This window comes from Carassius carassius, chromosome 40 (genome assembly GCF_963082965.1).
Source record: "Carassius carassius chromosome 40, fCarCar2.1, whole genome shotgun sequence".
Taxonomy (NCBI): Eukaryota; Metazoa; Chordata; class Actinopteri; order Cypriniformes; family Cyprinidae; genus Carassius; species Carassius carassius.
In genome coordinates, this window is record NC_081794.1 from 9301461 (window position 1) to 9323205 (window position 21745).

General features: G+C 38.1%; 1 protein-coding gene across 2 annotated transcripts in view; it reads right to left on the reverse strand.

Moving 5' to 3' along the window:
• Positions 1-21745, reverse strand: part of LOC132122087 (signal transducer and activator of transcription 5B-like) — a 41083-nt gene that overhangs the window by 12126 nt on the left and 7212 nt on the right. For both annotated transcript variants that reach the window (XR_009426340.1, XM_059531969.1), the window contains exons 4-9: positions 11124-11213; positions 10858-11032; positions 6959-7089; positions 6651-6802; positions 5698-5853; positions 5426-5605 (exon numbers count right to left, since the gene is read on the reverse strand). Coding sequence is in view for 1 of the 2 variants with exons in the window: in XM_059531969.1 (XP_059387952.1) it covers positions 5426-5605; positions 5698-5853; positions 6651-6802; positions 6959-7089; positions 10858-11032; positions 11124-11213 (884 nt within the window). In the remaining variant the exon portion in view is untranslated. The remainder of the gene's footprint in view (positions 1-5425; positions 5606-5697; positions 5854-6650; positions 6803-6958; positions 7090-10857; positions 11033-11123; positions 11214-21745) is intronic.

Genomic DNA, 21745 nt, shown 5'->3' on the forward strand with positions numbered 1-21745 from the left:
TAATTCTATCATCACCCGGGTGCCGATAGTGTGCACTCCCAGGTGAGACCTGAGCACCACATGTTGATATCTGTGTTTTAACTAAACTCATTTAAGCTTTGCCAGTTTAAACATTTAAGAGCCAGATGATGCAGTGAGAAGATTTGTGTGTGCGCTCATCTGAACATTGCAAACCCGCGCCTCAGAACACACGCAAATATTAACCTCTCTCTGAAGTATTCACACAAAAATTGTCAAAACGCCAATCTGGGTAAGTATTCTACAGCAGACATAGCCAGCTGAACGTACTGTATCAGTGCACTGCATCAGTGCATTCTCTCAAAGTGAAAGTCTTTATATTAATCGAACCACAAACAACAAAGAAATCACTCACTGCTCTTGATTGAAAAGCTTTTGTAACTTGAATAAAGAATAATCTTTAATTTATACAGTCTAACATGCAATGCTGTTTAACATTTGATTACTTTATTCAATTTTTGTACCTAGAAACTAATGCTAAAAACTAAAAATCACTGTATTTTTATCTTTACTCTATTGTATTTATTTGTGCTGTTGCTTGTAGAATTTTTTTTAAGTATAGTTTTGTAAAAGTTTAAGTGTTCCATCCTTAGTGGAAATGAGCCATTAGACTACACAATGATACCATTTCTCAGTTATTTGTGAATTGCTTATCTGTTAAAATGCCTCAAAATATATTAAAGGGGTCATATTATGCGCCACCACCACCACCATGTTGTATAGACACTGTGTGATTCACTGTAAAAGAAAAACTACTTTGTTTGGCCTTCCAAAAAGAGAACGTTGCCCGCTTTGTCATGCCTGGAGCTGATCCGTGCTGGTCATTGAGGAAATACATCAACTTTGCACTGTTGATCGCCGGATCGGCTTTCACCTTGGATGAAGCAGAGTCCAGACCGGGATCGTCACATGTGGTTGCCACAAGCCCAAGACGCTCCTTCGTAGAATCCACCAGCCACATGGTTCTCAAGCCACCAACCTCTGCTCACTCAAGCCGGCCTCCGCTCGCTCTAGGCCTCTGGCCTCCTCTCACTCAAGGCCGGATTTTGTGACGTTGTTTCGTTGAGAAAGCGAAACTACTATGTTTGGCCTTCCAAAAGAGGACACGACTAGAAATTATGTTATATCATGTTTATAATGGGTTTTATGTTTATGTCTCGTCGCTCCGGCCGGACAGGGCATCACATTATGTTAAGGGCCGTAACTCTTTGACACTGAGAGGTCAAGTAAATACTTACAGCGGATCTAAATATTTATAATTTATCATAACTAGTTATGATTGATTATTCATAATTCTCCCTTGAACTGATTCGCTACAATTTACAGACATACATGATTAGTTTAACCAAATCTACAATCACAATATGTTAAGGGGTGTAACATTTACGTCACATGCTTGAGGTATTCGGCCAATCACAACACACTGGATAGCTGGCCAATCACAGCACACCTTGCTTTTCAGACCGATGAGCCTTGTAAAAATTGACACGTTGGTGGGGCATAGAGGAGAAACAATAATGTACAGTATGTGGAAAATAAAATGTTTTTTTAAACCTTAAACTGCATAAACACATTTCATTACACCAAATAATGCTCTTTTTAGCAGCATCATATGGCCCCTTTAACCTGTTAGTCAGCACCCCGACACCCTCATCCTGAACGCCCCTCAACTTGCACGTGTTAGTGTTTATGAATAGATTAAATTAAACGGGACAAATTGAATCTTGACAATCTATGTATCATTATAAAGATCTAAGCCTCAAGCATCGACGACAGATCGCTGTTTTTCAATGGAAAGCTTATAAATGTATTTGCTACATTTGTGTAAGCAGTACACATAAAAACATGAGCAATGGAAAAGCTGTACATACCAGATCCGTCATAATAACGAGTCATAAACACATCTACAGCTGTAAATCCCGGTTTAGTTAGAAAGGTAAGGGTCCACTGAACGACATATCATGAAGCACGTTTAGTCCAACGAAGCAATAACGTTGTAATATGGATCATAATTCCTTTGTTTACATTTCAGTTCTTCAGCGACAGAACTGTTTGTGTCTGTTATGGAATAACTCACGGTCAGAAACTTTGAGTTTCTTTGTAGTAAAAAAACAGCATGGTTTTGCAGTGTACAGTGTCACAAACAGAATGAGACGATCCACCGGAAAAAAGAATGAATGAAAGATAGGCGAAAGATAGTATATTTAAATTTTGGCGCTCCCTCGTGACGCGCTCTGACGCACCTGTCAGCTGATGGAGGCGGAACCTATAGCGATCGCCTTTTTCTTTGTTTGTTTTATTTTTCAACAGTTTTTATATATGTGAGAGTGTGTTTTATGTTGAATGTGAATGTATCTGCATGATTACCATCTGTTTGAGTGCAAATCAGCCCAAATCATCTCGCTATTACTGTATGATCACGGCTATCAAAGTGAACACGTCTATATGAATAGAGAGAGTGGATTATTTACTATATGGCGCATTTGTGTTATTACCATTTGTATAAGTGGCCATCAGCACATCAGCACTTATTTGCATCGTAATTCATTGTAAATGCTGCATTTCTAGCAATCTCAGGATTTTCTGTAATAGGCAAACAAAGTTAAATCTTATTATTATATTATTATAAATCTTATTAATAATAATTCTTATTATTCTTACTCAAATTATTCTTATTATATTTTTCTAGTGCTCAAATAAATCACTTATATGATGTCTAAGATTCTGTCTAGTGTTTTATAATTGAAAAAAAACTATGCAGTGGTATGTTTACTGACTAAATATTTTGTAGAAGCCTTCAATACTATTGGGAAATATATTTTTGTATATTTGGGGGGTGGGGGGGGGGGTCTAGACATAGTCTCATAAAACTATTTTCTCATTTTTCATGATATCTTATTCAGATTTGAAATAGAAACTCATGAGACATGTGGCTTTCATCCCATTACTTTTCTAGATTGCTCCAGGACTCATTTCATGTATTTTTATATCAAATAAAAAAAATAAGTGTGGAAAAAAAAAAATTCAATGCACTTCAGTGTCTATAACTTTTAATATTTTTGAGCATTATCAAATCAGGTTGATAAAAAGTAAAGCCCAAAGGGTCTTCTTTCCAAAGACACCAAAATTATGTTTGTAACACACCTAAGTAGGAAATTATAACTTATAATTACAATTATAAGTTAGGTAGAGCACTTTCAGCTGTGAGTCCCATAATGGGGGGTTGCTGGCTAACAGGTTAAACTCACTAGTCAACCTCACTAGCTTTATTTTAGCAAACAATTTAAACTACTCTTTCAAAAATAAATGAAATTAGATAAATTTTGTAACATTTGGACCAATCAATTTGGACACGCAACTATTTGTCATATTTAACAAATAATATCTAACGCCTCCTCATCTAACCAAAGGGTCTATGGACTCTTCCCCCAAAATGCAACTATCACCTAAAAATTGACAGAACAAGCCTCTGGTTCCATAGCAACCAAAGGCACACTATCTGATTACACTAGGATTATGGCGCCCAGGAATGTGGCTAAGCAACTCTTAATGCGAGTCTCTCAAAAACAGACACATAATGCACATAAAAGGGACTCTTCTGTAATCAATTAATAGAAAAACCTTTCTTAGAATTAATTCACATATACTTTAGGCCATTTTGTATGTTGTTACTGTTCTTGTATATTGTGTTTTGTGTATTGTAGATGTTTTATACATGCTTATGATGGATCACTTGTTAATATAACCACACCTATATGATGTTTGGTATCTATGAGTTCGTATTTTCATGATCTAAATAAGAGTGTATGTTATATGGTGATGCCTATGCAACACATTAGTTTTATAAGAATCTTAAAGATTCTTCTCTTGAACCCCCCAATCTAATTTCATATGGAAGACACAATACTAGAAACAAAGAGTTGTAAAACTTCCCTCCAAAAGGTACCATTCCTCATTGGCTCACTCAAATTCTGAGGGTGTGACATTGTCACCCTATATAGATCACTGATCAGCAGATCAGGGGCAGTTCTTTTAGATTCAGGAATTCCAGGAGAAGATGCTGAGCTAAGAGCCTTAAAAACCACCCTAAGCTTGTGCCAGGCTCTGGCCTTAACTATTTATTCATCAAGATCCTCTGTTTCGAACTCGTCTTTCTCATAAACTCACTTCAGCAGAAACCAACTGGAGCCCAAAAGTGTATCAGGACTCTTTGACACTGAGGTCAAGTAAATACTTACAGCGGATCTAAATATTTATAATTTATCATAACTAGTTATGACTGATTATTCATATTTCCCCCTTGAACTGATTCGCTACAATTTACAGACATACATGATTAGTTTAACCAAATCTTAAATATTTATACAATAAAAAAAATTATGGTATCGTCAAACAATGACTGAACATTTTTTTTAACTGAAGGTGATTTAATGATTTACAAGGAATTTACAAGAAAAATATCTAAACAAACTCTGACTTTATAATCTTGCTTCTGTTTGTTTTGGCTAGTAGAAGTTCTGTGGCCTGTAGCACGGAGCGAGCTGAACAAACTTAAGAGTTTCAGGGTAATACCAGATAAAACCAACTTGGTTTAGATCATGATCAGCAGACTCACAAACTGACAACTCAGAGTTTGAACCAGAGTTTGTGATTAACTCTATTAAACATATGCACCTGAAAGCGTGTCACATGCAGCAAACAGCCAATCACATGGAATGTGGAGATTGTCAGCAAAAAGTCAGTTTGATTTACTTTTAATGAGAGTCAGTTATTCACTTTCTGCTTGGATTAAGAGATGTCATCATTAAAAATTTAATAAATTTAAAAGCATCCAAAATGCAGGAATAAACTGAATAGTAACTAAAAGTTTCCTTTCCCTTCTGATGCCTGTTCACATGAATCCACGAAAATGACAAAACGCTGTATTATCCCAGCGTATGTCACCCTGTAGAAACACTATGCATCCACGCACATATATTGATTGAACACATATGTATGTTCACATAAATGTAAGTTTTTGTAGTTTATATAGAGACTTTGAAACCCATTTTCACAAGTTTGCATTTTCAGGGCCCCCAAAACTCAGTTTGTCATGTAAATGAGCGGCCAAAATGCATAACAAGTTTTCCATTTTTTGTCAAAAATGTCAATTTCCCCTTAACTTTGTTGCCAAATTGCCTGGTGAGTGAAAATGTTGGTTATAATATTTGCCTTCTGTTCTTGTAACAGGTAGCACAGGTCATATAATGCGAAAAATGCTAAATCTCTTCCATGTTAAGTTTAAGTCAAAGCCAGATGAGGCCATCATGTCTGTTGCTTGGTTTTTATTTCTGTAGTTAATCAATCTTATTTGAGTGGGGCAGTGTAAAGGTCTGTCTGAATGCAGTTAAGTGTTTTTAAACCTTACTTGCGGGTGTTTTCGTTCTTTAGTAAGGCCTTGGCCTGCTGTTCACTGATGATGGTGGCTTTAACCTGTGGAGGATTCATGTGGACATTGAGTTTCCCTCCGACCAGCAAGCGAACCGTTGCCGAAAATTTGGTTTGAGTCTTCAGCACTTGAGGAGGCTGTTTCTCAATTATAAATGTACTGCGGAGAGACAGGAAGCAAAGACACTGTTAAAACATTGCTTCTCTGAGAGAGACAATAGTGACCAATGATGGCAGTGACTGGGTACACACCTGGTGACGAGTGCTGATATGATGTCTGTGACAGTAGTGTTGAGTTCAGTGAGCAGTTCTTCCGTGGGTCCAGGAATGGGCAACTGCTGTGTCAGGTGTTCAACTCGGCGAATCTGCTGTCTGTTTTGCCAGATCATATCGGCCAACTTTTCACACCTGCATTCACAAATCAAAAACATGAAGTACTGTACAACCAACATGTTCAAAGAAAGCAGTACAACTTGCATATAACATTAAGGCTATATGTTACATTTTTGTCACAGACAAAAAATGGCAGTTAGTATGATGTGTGGCAACCATGTGCTTTAAGTACTAAAGTGCATCCACAGAGACTGAACCAGATTTGCCCCACTTTTCCAACAAGGCATTTGAAAGTCTTAACTTCCTGACTTTAATTAACAGGTAGTGACTTAAGGACTGTTTCACAGGTGCATATGCAATAATTGTTTATGGTCCATTAAACAAACATGAAAAACATTATTTAAACACTTTCCAATAAAGATCTGTAAAGCTTATTTGGATTTTACAGAATTATCTTAAAAAATATATGTCTTGAAAAAGAATGTTTTTTTTTTGTTTTTTTGCTTTTAGCTAGTATTTATACATTTAGTTTAGAATGTTAAATTTCATTTTATTAACTAGTATTTTACATTATTTCTCAATGCAATAATAAAATGCAATATATATGTTCTTCTCTCTCATCAGTTTAACTGTGACCCAGTGTGACTTATATTCAGATGCAACTTATTATCAGAAAAATATGGCAATTTATACTGATTTACACTGATAACTAACGTCTCGATATTTCAATAGTTGATGGAAACCATGTAAGCTGCCTTTTTGTATGGTTTGGAACATGCCTTAGAATTCCTGCCAAGGTAAGTCATATTAATTAGCTTATAAAAAGAAAAGTCTAAGGTAAGCTCTCAGGCCCTGTGTGTATACATCTGTACCAGGCTTGCAGTATGTCCAGTCCTCCCTCTGATGGTCCTCCATTGCCTGCGAGCTGCTGTCGTCTCTTCCACTGAATCAGTTCATCATCTATGATTACAGTTTGCTGCTTCCTCAACAGAGCTAGAGTGCTCTGATGCTTCTCTGCCAATTCCTATGCACAAACATACATTATGTTATTCAACCATTGCAGAATATGAAGGAAATTATTTATTCTGATTTACACCAAATGTTTGTTACTGAATTCATATTGTCATAAGGAAAAAAAACAGACCAACAGACAGATGTGTATCATGTGGATTAAGTTTACCTGTCTGTATTTCTGTAAGGTATTGGCCTCTCGTGTGAGCCAGCCCTCTAGCGTTGACTTCCTGCTCTGCAGACCCGATTCTCTCTGAACACGCTCAGCTGGAGGAAGGCTGGCCAAACTACTCAATTGAGCTATACGACAAAGAGAAAACTTTAATTAATCAATTAAAAATCACAGTTCAATGACTCATTACACAAACGCATTTCCTGTGTAGAATTTGGCATGTTTTGCCATTTATTTCAGAATGACTCATTTAGCTTGAGTTCAACATGTTCAAAACTGACACACTTTGATTCAAATTTCAAAAGCTTATTTTTTGCCCCCACATTGGAAATCACTATGGACATCAGACCAGGCAATATTGTCCCAAGATTTTCAAATAAAAAAACATAAATTTAGAAGCAATAATCTATTTTCTGCCCTGTTTTGACCCCCCTCATCGAAACACTCCGTTTGAATAGGCGTGGTGGATTGTAAACTTGGAAGTAATGAATTTTAAATGAATTGAATCGAATTTGAAAAATGAAAATAAAAAAAGGCCTTTTCACATTGAACAGGAAAATTGGCACAAATGTTCAGGTGCAATAACGCTTTTTAATCTAAACAATAGATCTCTAATGCGGCTATTCACACTAAGATCGATCATCCGAGGCACGAAAAAGCAAGGTTGTTTTTGTTGTCCTGTGTGTCTATTTTTTTCCCCGTCACCTAGCAATGAAATGGGCCGTCCAGTGAGATTTGAGCTCACGTTCCCGGAGCAGCTGCTGTTGCACCAAAAAGGATTTAAATGGTGGCGCTGTTTCGAAACCCAGTGTTAACCACATGCGCGTAATTTGCACGGGGGTTACGGGGGTCATGACCCCCCCAAAAATCAGATCCAGCTAATATAACCCCGCCAATATCATCACATCATTCAGATTAAAATAGATATGAAATATTCAGAATGAATACTTTTGTTCATTTTCTTTATTAATTTCATTTGCCAGCAAGAAAGATAGTATCATATTTTAAATAATCTGTAATGTACCCCCCGCCCACCGCACCGATTTGGTATTACCAAAGTCTCTGGTATTACCCAACCCGCTTTCTGTACCAAGTTTGTTCACTATTTTGCGCAGTCGATGGGATGAATGGTTGGAGAAAGCTGACGGAAAGATGAAAAGGACACTGAAAGGCAGCCAGACAACGATTTTTTATTGTTTGTCGACACCAGCCAAAAAAAAAGAAAAAAGAACAAAAAAAGAAAAACGAAAAATCCTGACCAAACGGAGGTACCCTTAAGTTAGCTGTTAAGTTAGCTCAGCGTTTCTCAAAGTGTGGGGAATAGAAACATGACAAACAGGTTTTGTGCCCATCTTTTAAATTCCGTTATTTATTGACCATACACTCAAAACAAAGACACATTTAAATGTAAGCCTTGACGTTACTTAACCTCTTCACACGTAAGTTTAAAAGTATTTCAAGGCTACCGTTATTGATCGTAGTATCGCTTTATGGTTCCCATGGAGACGCGCCATTCATTGCTTGTCACACCGTAGCCACAATAGTGCTGAATGACTGATGATCTGCTTTTATTTCCTTTTTTATTCAAAATTTCACAAATGTGTTAGCTATAGCAGGATATATCTGATATTCCGATTGTCAAATATGTGCAAGTGGATGTGTTTTGTTGTTCAAACACCTTTATAACGATCGCATTACTTGAGCTGTATGCGCAACGTATTTTAGGTATCTATCTTATTAAAATACCTAAAAAAATACGTACATAATTAGGAATTTACCACCTCTGGTTCAATTTGAGATTATTTTTATTTTTGTTTGTTTGTTTGTTTTTTTGTTGTTCTTTTTGCATGGATTTTGCAAAGTGTCAAAATGAATCAAAGCACAACTAGGTTAATGTTAGTCCACACTTGTATTGATGTTATCAGAAGCTAAATGCAAACACAATTATTATTATTTTTTAATCTAATTTTGAGTCTTATTTCATGCAAAGTGATAATATAATTGCACTTTCATTTTCTTTATTTGAAATTTTTTAATGCTGTTATTTGATGTTAAGATTTTAAAATGTGATGTTAATAAAATACATTTTAACAGTTAAACTTAAAGCCTAGTTTATTAACATTTTGTCGGGGTGATTGGGGACAGGTGGGGCTCGGAACCCTTTCCTACCTCTGAAGTGGGGAATGGCAGAAAAGTTTGAGAAACACTGAGTTAGCTGATGATTTGTTTTGTTGACTGGAGTTGGCTGGCTAGATGTTCGTTTGCCAGTGTCCTATGAGGTAAAGCCAGAGGGTGCCAGGGACTGTGTAGAACCAATGTCACTGAATTGTAACTGCTGTTTGCTCCAATACAGTCACCCGTTTTGGGGGGGATTGCATAATTAAATTATGCAAATTAGCATGTTACCTTTTACACAAGAAAATAATACAATAAATTAATAAATAAATAAATATGCCGCGAGTTTAACCCCCCCAATGGTAGACCCAAAGTTACGCTCTTGGTTAACCATCACCGAAGAAGAGTATCCGCATGAGAGAAGAGAGTGGAAGCTTAGTTCTTTGGTAATTGAGAATAGATTTATCATATGTTCTTTATACAGAATTTAATTTCTATTAATTCTCCACTGAATCACATGATCTGAAGAGCAACATCCATTTTATTCCACGTGTGTGAGTAGGAGAGCATTCACTCAAGATCTGTCAATCACGTAATCATATCTCTTAAATTTAAAATTTAAATTTAAAAATATCATAATTCCATATCTCTTGCCCTTTCATGTAGAATTTTTGTTGCTATACATGAAATATGAAAGCAAAAGTAATTTATTTTAAATTAATGCTGTATATTGAGCACAATGTAAAAGCCATATACGAGATACATAGGCTACATGAGGAAAAAATGCATTGTTGGTCGGCACCACTTAGTGTGCAGGCATGAACTAGCAGAAGGTGATCAATCGTTTTGCGCTCAGTGTGAAAGCAATGTTTATCGGTGATTCACCTTGCTTTTTCGTATCGCACTCAGTGTGAAACGGCTTAAAGAAAAAATTACTTTGAATCAGTCTGACAAATTTTTTCCCAAATCAGTCAGGTGTGCGTTTTCCCAAAAGCTTTGTTAGCCGACTCATAAGTCATCACAAGTGCTAACATAGTTCAATGATCTAGCTTTAGCGAAACTAAGAGGCCAAAGAACATTCACAGCATTGCAAAGCTGTGTGGTTGATGCCATGTTTGTAACAGCAGAATTTCACAAAAGTTATGTGCTGACTGAATGAACCACATATATAGCCTGAAGGAGCAAAGTTTTCACTAATTACACACTGCATGGAAATGTTTAAAAATAAAAAAATAATAATTTTCTGTTGTTTCTGTGTAAATTAACTTTAATAGTCTTTTATTAATTGTGATCTTGATGAATAATTAGCAGTGGTTCTTACTCCACCACCTCTGTGTAATATCATTGACTTCAGTCCCATATTACTGAACCAATGCTGTTCCAACAACAGGTGCAAACATGTCAGCACAGTTTTAGGAAACAGCTTGCTAGGAAATATGCGTCATACTATGATTATTTGGCCAATGTTGTGCCATTGTCGCACTCCAGTGCAACTACTAAATCAACATGTGACTCACTTATTGAGCTAAAAGGTTCATGTTAATGCATCATTACTCTAATTTAGACATTAGGCTGCTTTTACTTGCTGAGTCACTTTCCTTATTTGTAGACATTAAATGTCTGTCATATTTTCATTTCATATTGCAAGGTTTTGCTGATTTGCTTGCCAGCCAATCGGAATCATGCATTCAGGGCTGTTGTAGTACAACATGGAATAAACTCACTGTGTATGATACATAAATGATACTGGATATGCAGACTGAGACAGCGTATGTTCATACCCTGTATCCTTAAGCTCTCCTGGTACTGAATGATGAAGTATTCTTGACTGTGCTGCAGCTTGCGAAGGTCGTTCTCCGTGTCCTGTGTCATTACACGTAGCTCCTCAAACGTCTGGTTGATCTGCTGATATTTCTGAGAGGTCCCATCTACCGGACCTGACCCCGAGCTGCTGGCCTGATAACCATCAAGATATCACTTGCTCAAAATCCACTTATGACATTGTCCATGTAAATAAACAACCAATGAAGCTGTATGTGTGACTTACGTTGGATGCTTCCTGTACAAGTCTTTGCTCAGTGTACAGGATGTGTTTAACACACCGCACAAGCTCCAGAGGGCAAGGTTCATACGAACTCTACAAAACACAGGATCATCATGGGTATAAACTGAATTCAACAGATGTACAAATCTTTTGGAACGAAATATGAAGCAGACATTTCACTTCAGTCTGTGTGTAATAAGCAAGCCAATATTATTTTATTTTTTTACCAAACAAAAGTGCTTTTTTGTTTTTAAAACAGATTTGAAGCAGAATATACATTAGCACTAGGGATGGGACAATATATCGATATGGCGATATATTGTTGTCCTTCATGCGATATGAGAATTGATATCAGGCACCAAATATCAATATTTTAATACTACAATAAGGCGCTCTAAATAGATTTTCCTACTCCCAACGTCTAAAAATGTGTGGAAATTGTGACCACTCCATTTCTACCTTCTTTCCAAAGCGCTCTGAAGCAAAATTGACCTGCATTCTCTATGAAGATAGGGAAGCAAGAGAAACCGAAGGATAAACAGATTTCCAGCCACTGTTTTATCTCTACTGCTATAGATATATATATATATGTATGTTTATGGAGATGAGAACTAAAAAACTGCCCCGGAACAGCTATCAGCGTGGACCATAGGAGGTGATCACATTATTACTGCAGAGCGTATATTCAGTACATGACTAGCCTAAACTCTCCGCTCGGAACACAGGAGGATTTCCCTCATTATGTGAGTAAGAGAGTGCCACCGTCACAGCCAGTTTTACGTGAACCAAACTGAATGCCCTCCCTCTCTCAGATAAAGCAAATGTGCATTATGCAGTGAGTGGCAGAAACATAAATCTGCACCTATGGCATGGACGATGGAACAAAACCTTGTCAGAGCCACAATGCAGTGCAGAAGTGTGCAGTGTGTGTGCTTGCCATGCATCTACATTTGAAATAACGAACATGCAAAAGAGGCAATTTGAACGGATATTTTTTCCCTGAATATCATGTGTGCGGGACTCCATTTATATGATGAGAGTAGGGATGCACGGTCATGATTTTTCATGGCCGATTCCGATACCGATTTTTTTTTTAAAAGCAAACTGGCCGAATCTGATACCGATTTCCGATTTTTTTTTATCTTTAAGCAACAAACAAGAAAGAAGGAAAGTGTGCATAAACAAGATGTTTATTTGGTATTTAATAGGCCAAACTGGCTTTTGGCTATTGAAAACAATAACCGTAACCATCTGAAATTAACAGCAGTAACTGCACAGTAAGTAGCCTACACTCAATACAAACATAGATGGTACAGACATCAGTATTTAGCTTTTGTTTTTGAATTGGGTTGAAACTACAGAGAACTGGCTTTAAATGAAAAGATTACCTGTAACCATGTGAAATTAAAGGCAATAACTGCATAGTTCTACAATCCAAACAACACAATCAATACACATTCAATAAGATGTTTCTTAATCAGCATTGAGTATTTAAGTTTTTAAATTTGGTTTTAAATTTAAAAAAAGGTCTTTACCATTGAGAATAAATAAAAGTATGCTATATAAATACATTATTCCAAATTGTTAAAATCCAATGAAAATTATGAGCCAATGAAAATTAAATAACTTATTGTCTCAAGTAAAAAAATATAGATGTGAATCATTACCCTAAATTTTTTTAATTGGATGAGTTATCAGTGTGCTACAGCAGGTGATTTTTAAATCAAATTAAGTCTATGTAATTTTAAGGTAAAAAAAAAATAATCATCCTAATGCAGAACTGACGTTTACTTCTGGCTTCTGGCGCAGACCGGTACAGTACACTCGCGCAGCTTCAGTGAGCAGGAAAGGGGCTCTTATTTGTACACCAGTACACCAATGGCTGATCGCTTCCTGCTATCTGTGCCTCAGACATGAAGCTCTGCATTTCCAATGCTGAACGGCTGCCCGTGTCCTGCGCACAGATTTCAAAATACTTCCACACAAATGACATAGCGAACGATTACAATGTATTCCGGAAAAATCGGCTGAAAAAAAGATAAAAAACCGTCCGATTGCCGATCGCGTATTTTAAGCAAAAAACCGGCCGGTTCCGATTTATGGCCGGTCAACCGGTGCATCCCTAGATGAGAGGATAGGAAAGGTTGAGAAACCACTCCAGGTAAATTTTGAAATGAACCAGGTTTATATACAGGTGCATCTCAATAAATTAGAATGTCATGGAAAAGTTCATTTATTTCAGTAATTCAAGTCAAATTGTGAAACTCGTGTATTAAAGGTGCCATAGAATGCATTGATACAATATTTTGAATTGTTCTCTGATGTCCCAGAGTGTGTATGCAAAGTTTTCTCAAAATACCCTATTGATAATTTTTTATAGCTTGTTAAAATTGCCACTTTTAGGGAATGAGCCTAAACACTCTGTTTAAGTCTAAGTTCCCTTAAAATAAGAATGAGCTGGTGCTCCTGCTTCCCTTCCAGTAGGGCTGGACAATAATTCAATATCAATATATATCGCAATATTTTTTTTTTCAATAACGGTGATATGATTTTTAAACACATTTTCAATATTTCTATATAATAATATATATTATAATAATAATATACATAACAGCATTTGTCACTGACTGACGTTAGGCGCGCAGCCGTCAGAAAGAGCAGAACACCATTGGCTACTTTCGTGATGACGTACACCGCAGAGTCACGCAACCAGTGCTCAGCACAGCAGTAGTAGGCTGATCTCCAACGCGGCAAATTTTAGCTACAAAATGAGCGCCCCTGACTGCAATACAAATGTGACTGAACGAGCTTCCACAAGTGAGGAGAAATCAGACGAAATGGTTGATAAGAGAGGAAAGACTAATTCAGTGGTATGGAAGTGGTTCGGCTATCTGAGATCTGATAAACTTCGGGTTTCAGCGTGCTGCAAAATGTGCCGGAGAGTAGTGCCGAGTCCGACTAGCAGCGGGAACACATCAAATCTGTTCCACCATCTGAAGCAGTTCCACCCGATAGAACATTCTGAGAGTCAGAAGATGAGGCACCATAAAAGTTTAAGCCAACAACCTGTCCCTCAAACAACACCACCATCATCATCCCCAACACCAGTTGTGTCAAAAGAGAAACCCATGCAGCAAACACAGATCGCTGCATTCATGCCTTATGACAAACAGTCTAAACGTCATAAAGACATTACAAAGGCTGTAACAAACTTCTTGGCTAAGGACATGATGCCGTTTACCACGGTGGAAAACGTGGGCTTCAGGAAAATGATTTCAATCATTGACCCAAGATACGAGCTCCCTGGGCGAAAATATTTTTCACGCGCAGCTATCCCTGCACTTTATGGTGAAGTTAGGGAAAGGGTGGAGGAACAACTGAAGTCAGTGTCATATTTCGCGACCACAGCTGACCTGTGGTCAAGCCGAACCTCAGAACCATACTTGAGCCTGACAGTCCACTTTATTGATCAAGATTGGAAGCTTGTCAGCTTATGCCTTCAGACGGTCTACTTCCCTGAGGATCACACGGGTGAATCAATTGCAGCCGGACTTGCAGATGCGCTTGCCTCCTGGGGACTCCGCGAGGACCGGCAGGTCTGCATCACCACAGATAGCGGGACCAATATCATCAAAGCCGCTGAGTTGAACAGATGGACAAGACTACAATGCTTCGGGCATCGACTGAACTTTATTGGTAAGTTATACACAGCAATATAAATGGTAGTGTTATGTTAAAGCTGCATGTAACCTTTTTGGTCAAAAATTATATAATGAGCCATTACATCATGAATCCAATATCCAAACCGTGTTTTTGTCTTATCCTGAATCACTACGGTACACTATAATAAGTGTTTATATTCGGACTATTTTAAACCACTTCGGCTCGGCTCGGCTCTGCTGCGGAGTAGCCCAGTACCTGCGTGATTCGTCATAGACATAAACAGAGAGAAGTAGTTCCGGCTACAATGTTCTTCCACAAGATGCATGCAGAGCGCCACACGTTACAGACTGCAGCAGCTTTAATTGATTTTGTTTATATTAAATCATTGTTCTTAATTAGTACTTAGTTGTAACTATAATACTTACCCTGTAGTTTATTAGGTGATTTTATTCCCCCTATTTAAGTGATTTTATAGGCTATTCCTTTAATCTTTATTCAAGACATATTTGTATGGATTATACATACAGCAATTCTTTCAATTAAATTCAAAGGTGTTTTACTGGCATTGGAACATATGTTTATATATGTGAACATATGAACATTGTTACTTATGTTAATTTGCCAAATCAAGTGTGAAGTAAAAAAAAAAAAATTATGCAAGCAGAAGAATTTTGCAGTAAGAATAATATGATTAAACGACAAATTGTAGTTAAAATATAAATACAAATTATAAGTATATATTGCTTTTTTTCACTGTCTACAGAGAAAGTTAACCAAGACAAGCGGGTGGACAGAGCAATTGTGGTCTGTAAAAAGGTGGTGGCTGCCTTCTCCTACTCCTGGAAGAAGAAACGGGACCTTGCAGCTGCTCAGGAGGAGTATCACTTGCCAAAGCACAAGCTCATCAGTGAAACACCAACAAGATGGGGCTCCCGTCAACAAATGGTGAAGCTGGTTCTGGAGCAGAAAAGGGCCATCACAGAAGTCCTCTCAAAGGACAAGAAGACCAGACCGTTGGTTCCTAACTGGCAAGATGTGGATGTTTTAGAGTCTATAGATGCAGCTCTAAGCCCACTCCTCGAATTCACTGATGCCTTGTCTGGGGAATCCTATGTCAGTGTATCATCTCTAAAACAAGTGATGCATCTCTTCAACACCTCCATCTTGAAGGAAGCAGAGGATGACACAGAGCTCACCAGGACCATAAAGACAACAGTGATGGGATACCTTAACCAAAAATATGATGACCCAGCCATGGATAATCTACTTGACATGGCATGCCTCGTTGACCCAAGATTCAAGCTTCAGTACACTCAGGAGGAGAAGAGAGAATACATCAAAGAGAGAGCTGTGTTGGAGATGCTGAAGGGAGAGAGATCTGTTGTGGTCAGGGAAGAGGAGTCCAGAGAAGAAGCCATGAGAGACACTTTTGTACCACCCAAGAAAAAAAAAGCGTTCTCTGGCTAGCTTTTTTTTCAAACAGGCCCACCACTACTACTGACACAGAAAACTTGAGTGCACAGCAGGCAGTTGAGAGGGAGCTCGGCAACTACCTTCTGTCTCCACATGCTGACAATGACTCAAATCCTCTGGATTGGTGGAAAGTTTATCAAAACAACTTCCCTAGAGTAAGTCAACTGGCACAACACTACTTGTGCATTCAGGCCACAAGCTCCCCCTCTGAGAGGGTTTTTAGTACAGGTGGCAACATTGTCACATGTAAAAGGGCATCTCTGAAGCCAGATAATGTAGACCAGCTTGTATTTCTTGCCAGAAACCTCTAGAGCCTGTCATAGGATGTCATCAACACTCAACAATGTCCCTGCCCCAGCAACATGTGTTTTTTTTGTTGCTCACTCTTTTTCTCTTTTTTTCTGCAGCGGAGCACTTTTCATATTTTTTTTATCCTGGCTGAAGCACTTTGGTTTATAAGAACAAGTTTTGTTACAATAAGTTTTGTGTAAAGTATAATATAATCAGCCTGTTATTGTTTAAAGATAAATATATTAATAAGGTCAGTCTGAGAGTCTTATGTTTATTTCACTTTTCTTGTTTGTATAAAGGTTAAATACAAATAAAAGGTGAACGTTCATTTATTTGTACCGTTTTTATTTCTAAAATATTATGTAGTTTAATAGGAGGAGGTTTCATAGACTTAGCAAATTAATTTTAATTTATTATTTATTTATAATTTTATAATTAATTTAAAATGAATTAACCTCAGAAGATTGTAGGTACAGACATCCGTTGTGGGCGTTATTGGCAGTTTTTCTGAGGCTTTTATATTGTTCATATTGATATCGAAATTATATCGTATCGACCGAAATTAAGAAATATATCGTGATATAAATTTGGCCATATCGTCCAGCCCTACCTTCCAGTGTTGCCAAGTTTGCAGTTTTCCACTGTTGCTGCAAGTTGCTTCTCATTTCAGAGGGAGGGTTTCGTTGCAAAACCTGGCAGCCCTGCTCCCTTTTCAGAAGATTGCAGAGTAGGGCTGCATGATATTGGGAGAAAATGACATTGCGATATTTTATTTTTCTGCGATATATATTGCGATATGAAATCTAATCTAATTTTTTCTTACAAACAAAAATGGGGTGAGCACACTTACATTCTCATTTTAAATGATTTAAACATCGACACCATCGTGTCAATTGATTAATATGCGCGAGGGAGAGAAAGCAAGACAGCGCTCGTGTTGTTTGAAGACGGTGAGCGTGCGGCCGGGGCTCGATCGCTCGCTCTCTCTCTCTCTCTCCCTCTGTCTCTCTCTCTCTTGCGCTCCCTTTCTTTCTTGCGCTCTCTCTCTCTATCGCACGTGCTCGCTCTCTCTCTCTCTCTCTCTCTCTCTCTCTCTCTCTCTCTCTATCTCTCTCTGCCCTGTTAAACTTAAAAACATGCAAATGATAAACTTTCACTATATGATGGTTAAGCTGTGCAATTAATCCGCGAATCACATTCGTCAAGAGACGGGGAGCAGCTGGCCTGTACAGTTAATGAATAATGGATCAACTACGACAGCCTACCTCGCACATCCTGCGATGTGACTATCGTGGATTCGTTGATGCTTAAACGACACAGCGTGCAGCCCTAGTGCAGAGCTTCAAAAGCCCATGCTCATGGGCATACAGGTGTTACGGTTACTGTGTTACTGACCTCAAAATTTGCCTTACAGAGAGCCAAGAGGCTCTTTTGGAAAACAAAATATGATGCATGATGCTTACTTTTTCTGGAGTCTGGACGTTTGTGCACGAAGCATTGGTATCGATCCCTGTTTCAGAAGCAATCTGCACAAATCCAGCTCGGAACTGACCCTCATTTGTGAGGTAGTCGATAGCACAAAGAATAGGATTTTTAAATTTTTTTCTAGGACATTTCCTTCGAAAATGAAATGTAGCCTCTGTGTCCTCAGCAATCTATGGAGAATCCTATGCTCGTTGGTGCATCCCAACACATACACTTTTAATAGCTCTGTGGTGCTGACATTGTATCTCCAGCTACAGTAAGAGAACAGTAATGCCAGACTGCAGCTTCTAACCTAGGGCTGTGTATATGCTAATAGGGCAGAGAGTTTTACAAATGGGTAGGACTTTCACCGACTATGTCGTCATAGTCTGGAACTGCTAGTGTGGAGAGACTGTTTATGATTGTTTGGAATTAAAAAAACAATAAGAGAGTGGATTTTTACCATTATAGGCTGGTTGTTTTCAAACACTGCGGCCACACAACTGTATTCAAACACCTTATAAAAGTGAATTTTGCATTCTATGGCACATTTAAATAAATTCAATGCACACAGGCTGAAGTAGTTTAAGTCTTTGGTTCTTTTAATTGTGATGATTTTGGCTTACATTTAACAAAAACCCACCAATTCACTATCTCAACAAATTAGAATATGGTGACATGCCAATCAGCTAATCATCTCAAAACACCTTCAAAGGTTTACTGAGCCTTCAAAATGGTCTCTAAGTTTGGTTCACTGGGCTACACAATCATGGGGAAGACTGCTGATCTGACAGTTGTCCAGAAGACAATCACTGACACCTTTCACAAGGAGGGTAAGCCACAAACATTCATTGCCAAAGATGCTGGCTGTTCACAGAGTGCTGTATCCAAGCATGTTATAAGAAAGTTAAGTGGAAGGAAAAAGTGTGGAAGAGAAAGATGCACAACCACCCGAGAGAACCGCAGCCTTATGAGGATTGTCAAGCAAAATAGATTCAAGAAGTTGAACTTCACAAGGAATGGACTGGGGTCAAGGCACAAAGATGTGTAAAGGAATTTGGCTATAGTTGTCATATTCCTCTTGTTAAGCCACTCCTGAACCAGAGACAATGTCAGAGGCATCTTACTTGGGCTAAGGAGAAGAAGAACTGAACTGGACTGTTGCCCTGTGGTCTAAAGTCCTTTTCAGATGGGAGCAAGTTTTGTATTTTATTTGGAAACCAAGGTCCTAGAGTCTGGAGAAGGGGTGGAGAAGCTCAAAGCCCAAGTTGCTTGAAGTCCAGTGTTAAGTTTCCACAGTCTGTGATGATTTGGGGTGCAACGTCATCTGCTGGTGTTGGTCCATTGTGGTTTTGAAAACCAAAGTCACTGCACCCGTTTACCAAGAAATTTTGGAGCACTTCATGCTTCCTTCTGCTGACCAGCTTTTTGAAGATGCTGATTTCATTTTCCAGCAGGATTTGGCACCTGCCCACACTGCCAAAAGCACCAAAAGTTGGTTAAATGACCATGGTGTTGGTGTGCTTGGCCAGCAAACTCACCAGATCCGAACCCCATAGAGAATCTATTGGGTGTTATCAAGAGGGAAATGAGAAACAAGAGACCTAAAAATGCACATGAGCTGAAGGCCACTGTCAAAGAAACATGGGCTTCCATACCACCTCAGCAGTGCCACAAACTTATCTGCATGCTGAATTGACGCAGTAATTAAAGCAAAATGAGCCCCTACCAAGTATTGAGTACATGTACAGTAGGGCTGTCAAAATTGCTCAAAATTGACGTTCGAATATTCCCTCTAAAAAATACACGAATATTCGAACTATTCGAACATCTGGTTGCGCATGTTGTCAATGACGCACATTACGCCAATAACAGGCAAAAATAATACAAAGAGAATAACTACTTGTAAAGATAGTCTATTTAAGTTTAAACATATATGACAACGTATTACACAAAAACAAGGGAATCAACTAATGGCCAAGACTGCAGACCTCACGCTCTCTCACCCTCACGTTCTCTGCGCATAATGGTTTAAATGAACAAACAAATTTTTGTGCAAGCAATTTAAGGTCGCGACTGTTGTCCCAAATATAGCAGGCTTCATTCAGTGATTGAAACAAATATTATTAATATTAATTGAAGTTTTACAGCATATAGAACTGACATTGAATGCTCCGAGCGAGCTGTGCTGTGGTAAACATGGAACTTATCCTTGACATGAAACGATAAATAATCAAACCTCGGATCCATTGCTTGACAGAACTCCCCGAAGCGTGCCCCATCCGCGATACTGATCGGTCTCATGTCCTTAAAAATGAACGAAATTATTTTATCCGTTATGGCCTCTTGTCATGTTGCAGACAAAGTGCTTGCGGCAGTTGATGCAAAGTAACGTTAAGTGTCAAGACGTGACTGTTTAGCTGGAGTTCCACACATTATGCCATACTCATTTGGGTGCACATTTTTGAGATGTGATCTCATGTTGCTAGTTGTCGAATGGTATGCTAACTGTATCTTAAATAGCTTGCATACAACAATCTCGCGGGTCAACAATTTTACCTCACTTCCTCTGCTGCGGTTGAGTTGGGCTATGCACTTGCTGGCATCTTCCATGAAGACGCGTCAACTTTCAGCAGTGATGCTGTGCCAGACAGTGCGACTCCTGTGAGGCTGTGACCTGTCCCTGAACCCTCAGGCGCGCTAGCGCGCCCACTCGCAAAGCTGACAACCACGTCTTAATTTTCACTTTCGAAATTCGTTTTTTTTAAACTATTCGAATACATATTCGAATTTAGAATATTCGTTGACAGCCCTAATGTACAGTAAATTAACATACTTTCCAGAAGGCCAACAATTCACTAAAAATGTTTTTTTATTGGTCCCATGAAGTATTCTAATTTATTGAGATTGGTGGGTTTTTGTTAAATGTGAGCCAAAATCATCAAATTAAAAGAACCAAAGACTTAAACTACATCAGTCTGTGTGCACTGAATTTATTTAATACACAAGTTTCACTATTTTAGTAGAATTACTGAAATAAATTAACTTTTCAATGAAATTCTAATTTATTGAGATGCACCTGTATATAGGTTATTTATAAAGTTGATGAGCAGTTAAATGTGTTGGTTTACACACAAAGACAAGAGTAAGTTTCTAATAATTCTAGGAATCAAATGATTCATTTACATGTTAAATTAGATTTAGAGAACTTTTGTGCTGTTTTCTAACAGTCTGACTTGAATAAAGAGAGACAACTTGCACTTAACCTTTTCACAACCATTTTGATTTCATAGACCGATATCATGATGTATCATTATAGAATTGTCTAGTAATATACTGATTATCACAGAATTACTGTATCGTGATATTATTGTTATCGTGAGCCATGTGTTGTACATCATATTGTTTCGTCAGGTACCCCTTCGATTCCCACTAGAGGTGTGCACGGATAGTCGAACATTCGAATATTTGTTCTGCTCTAATTATTCGATAAATAAAAATGATATTCGAATTTCGCAAAAAAAAAAAAAAGTTCTCAAACCTAATTTGGTCACTTTCTGTGATTCTCCATGGCATATTTGAAGATGTATGCAAGCAAAAAATAATGAATGAATGAATAAGGGGCCGTTCACATATCGCGCCTAAAAACATGTGGAAAACGCTAGGCGCGCCGCTTTCTTCTTCTTTCCAAAGCGCTTGAGCAGAAGCGCTCCTGAGGCATCTGCCGTTGCTAA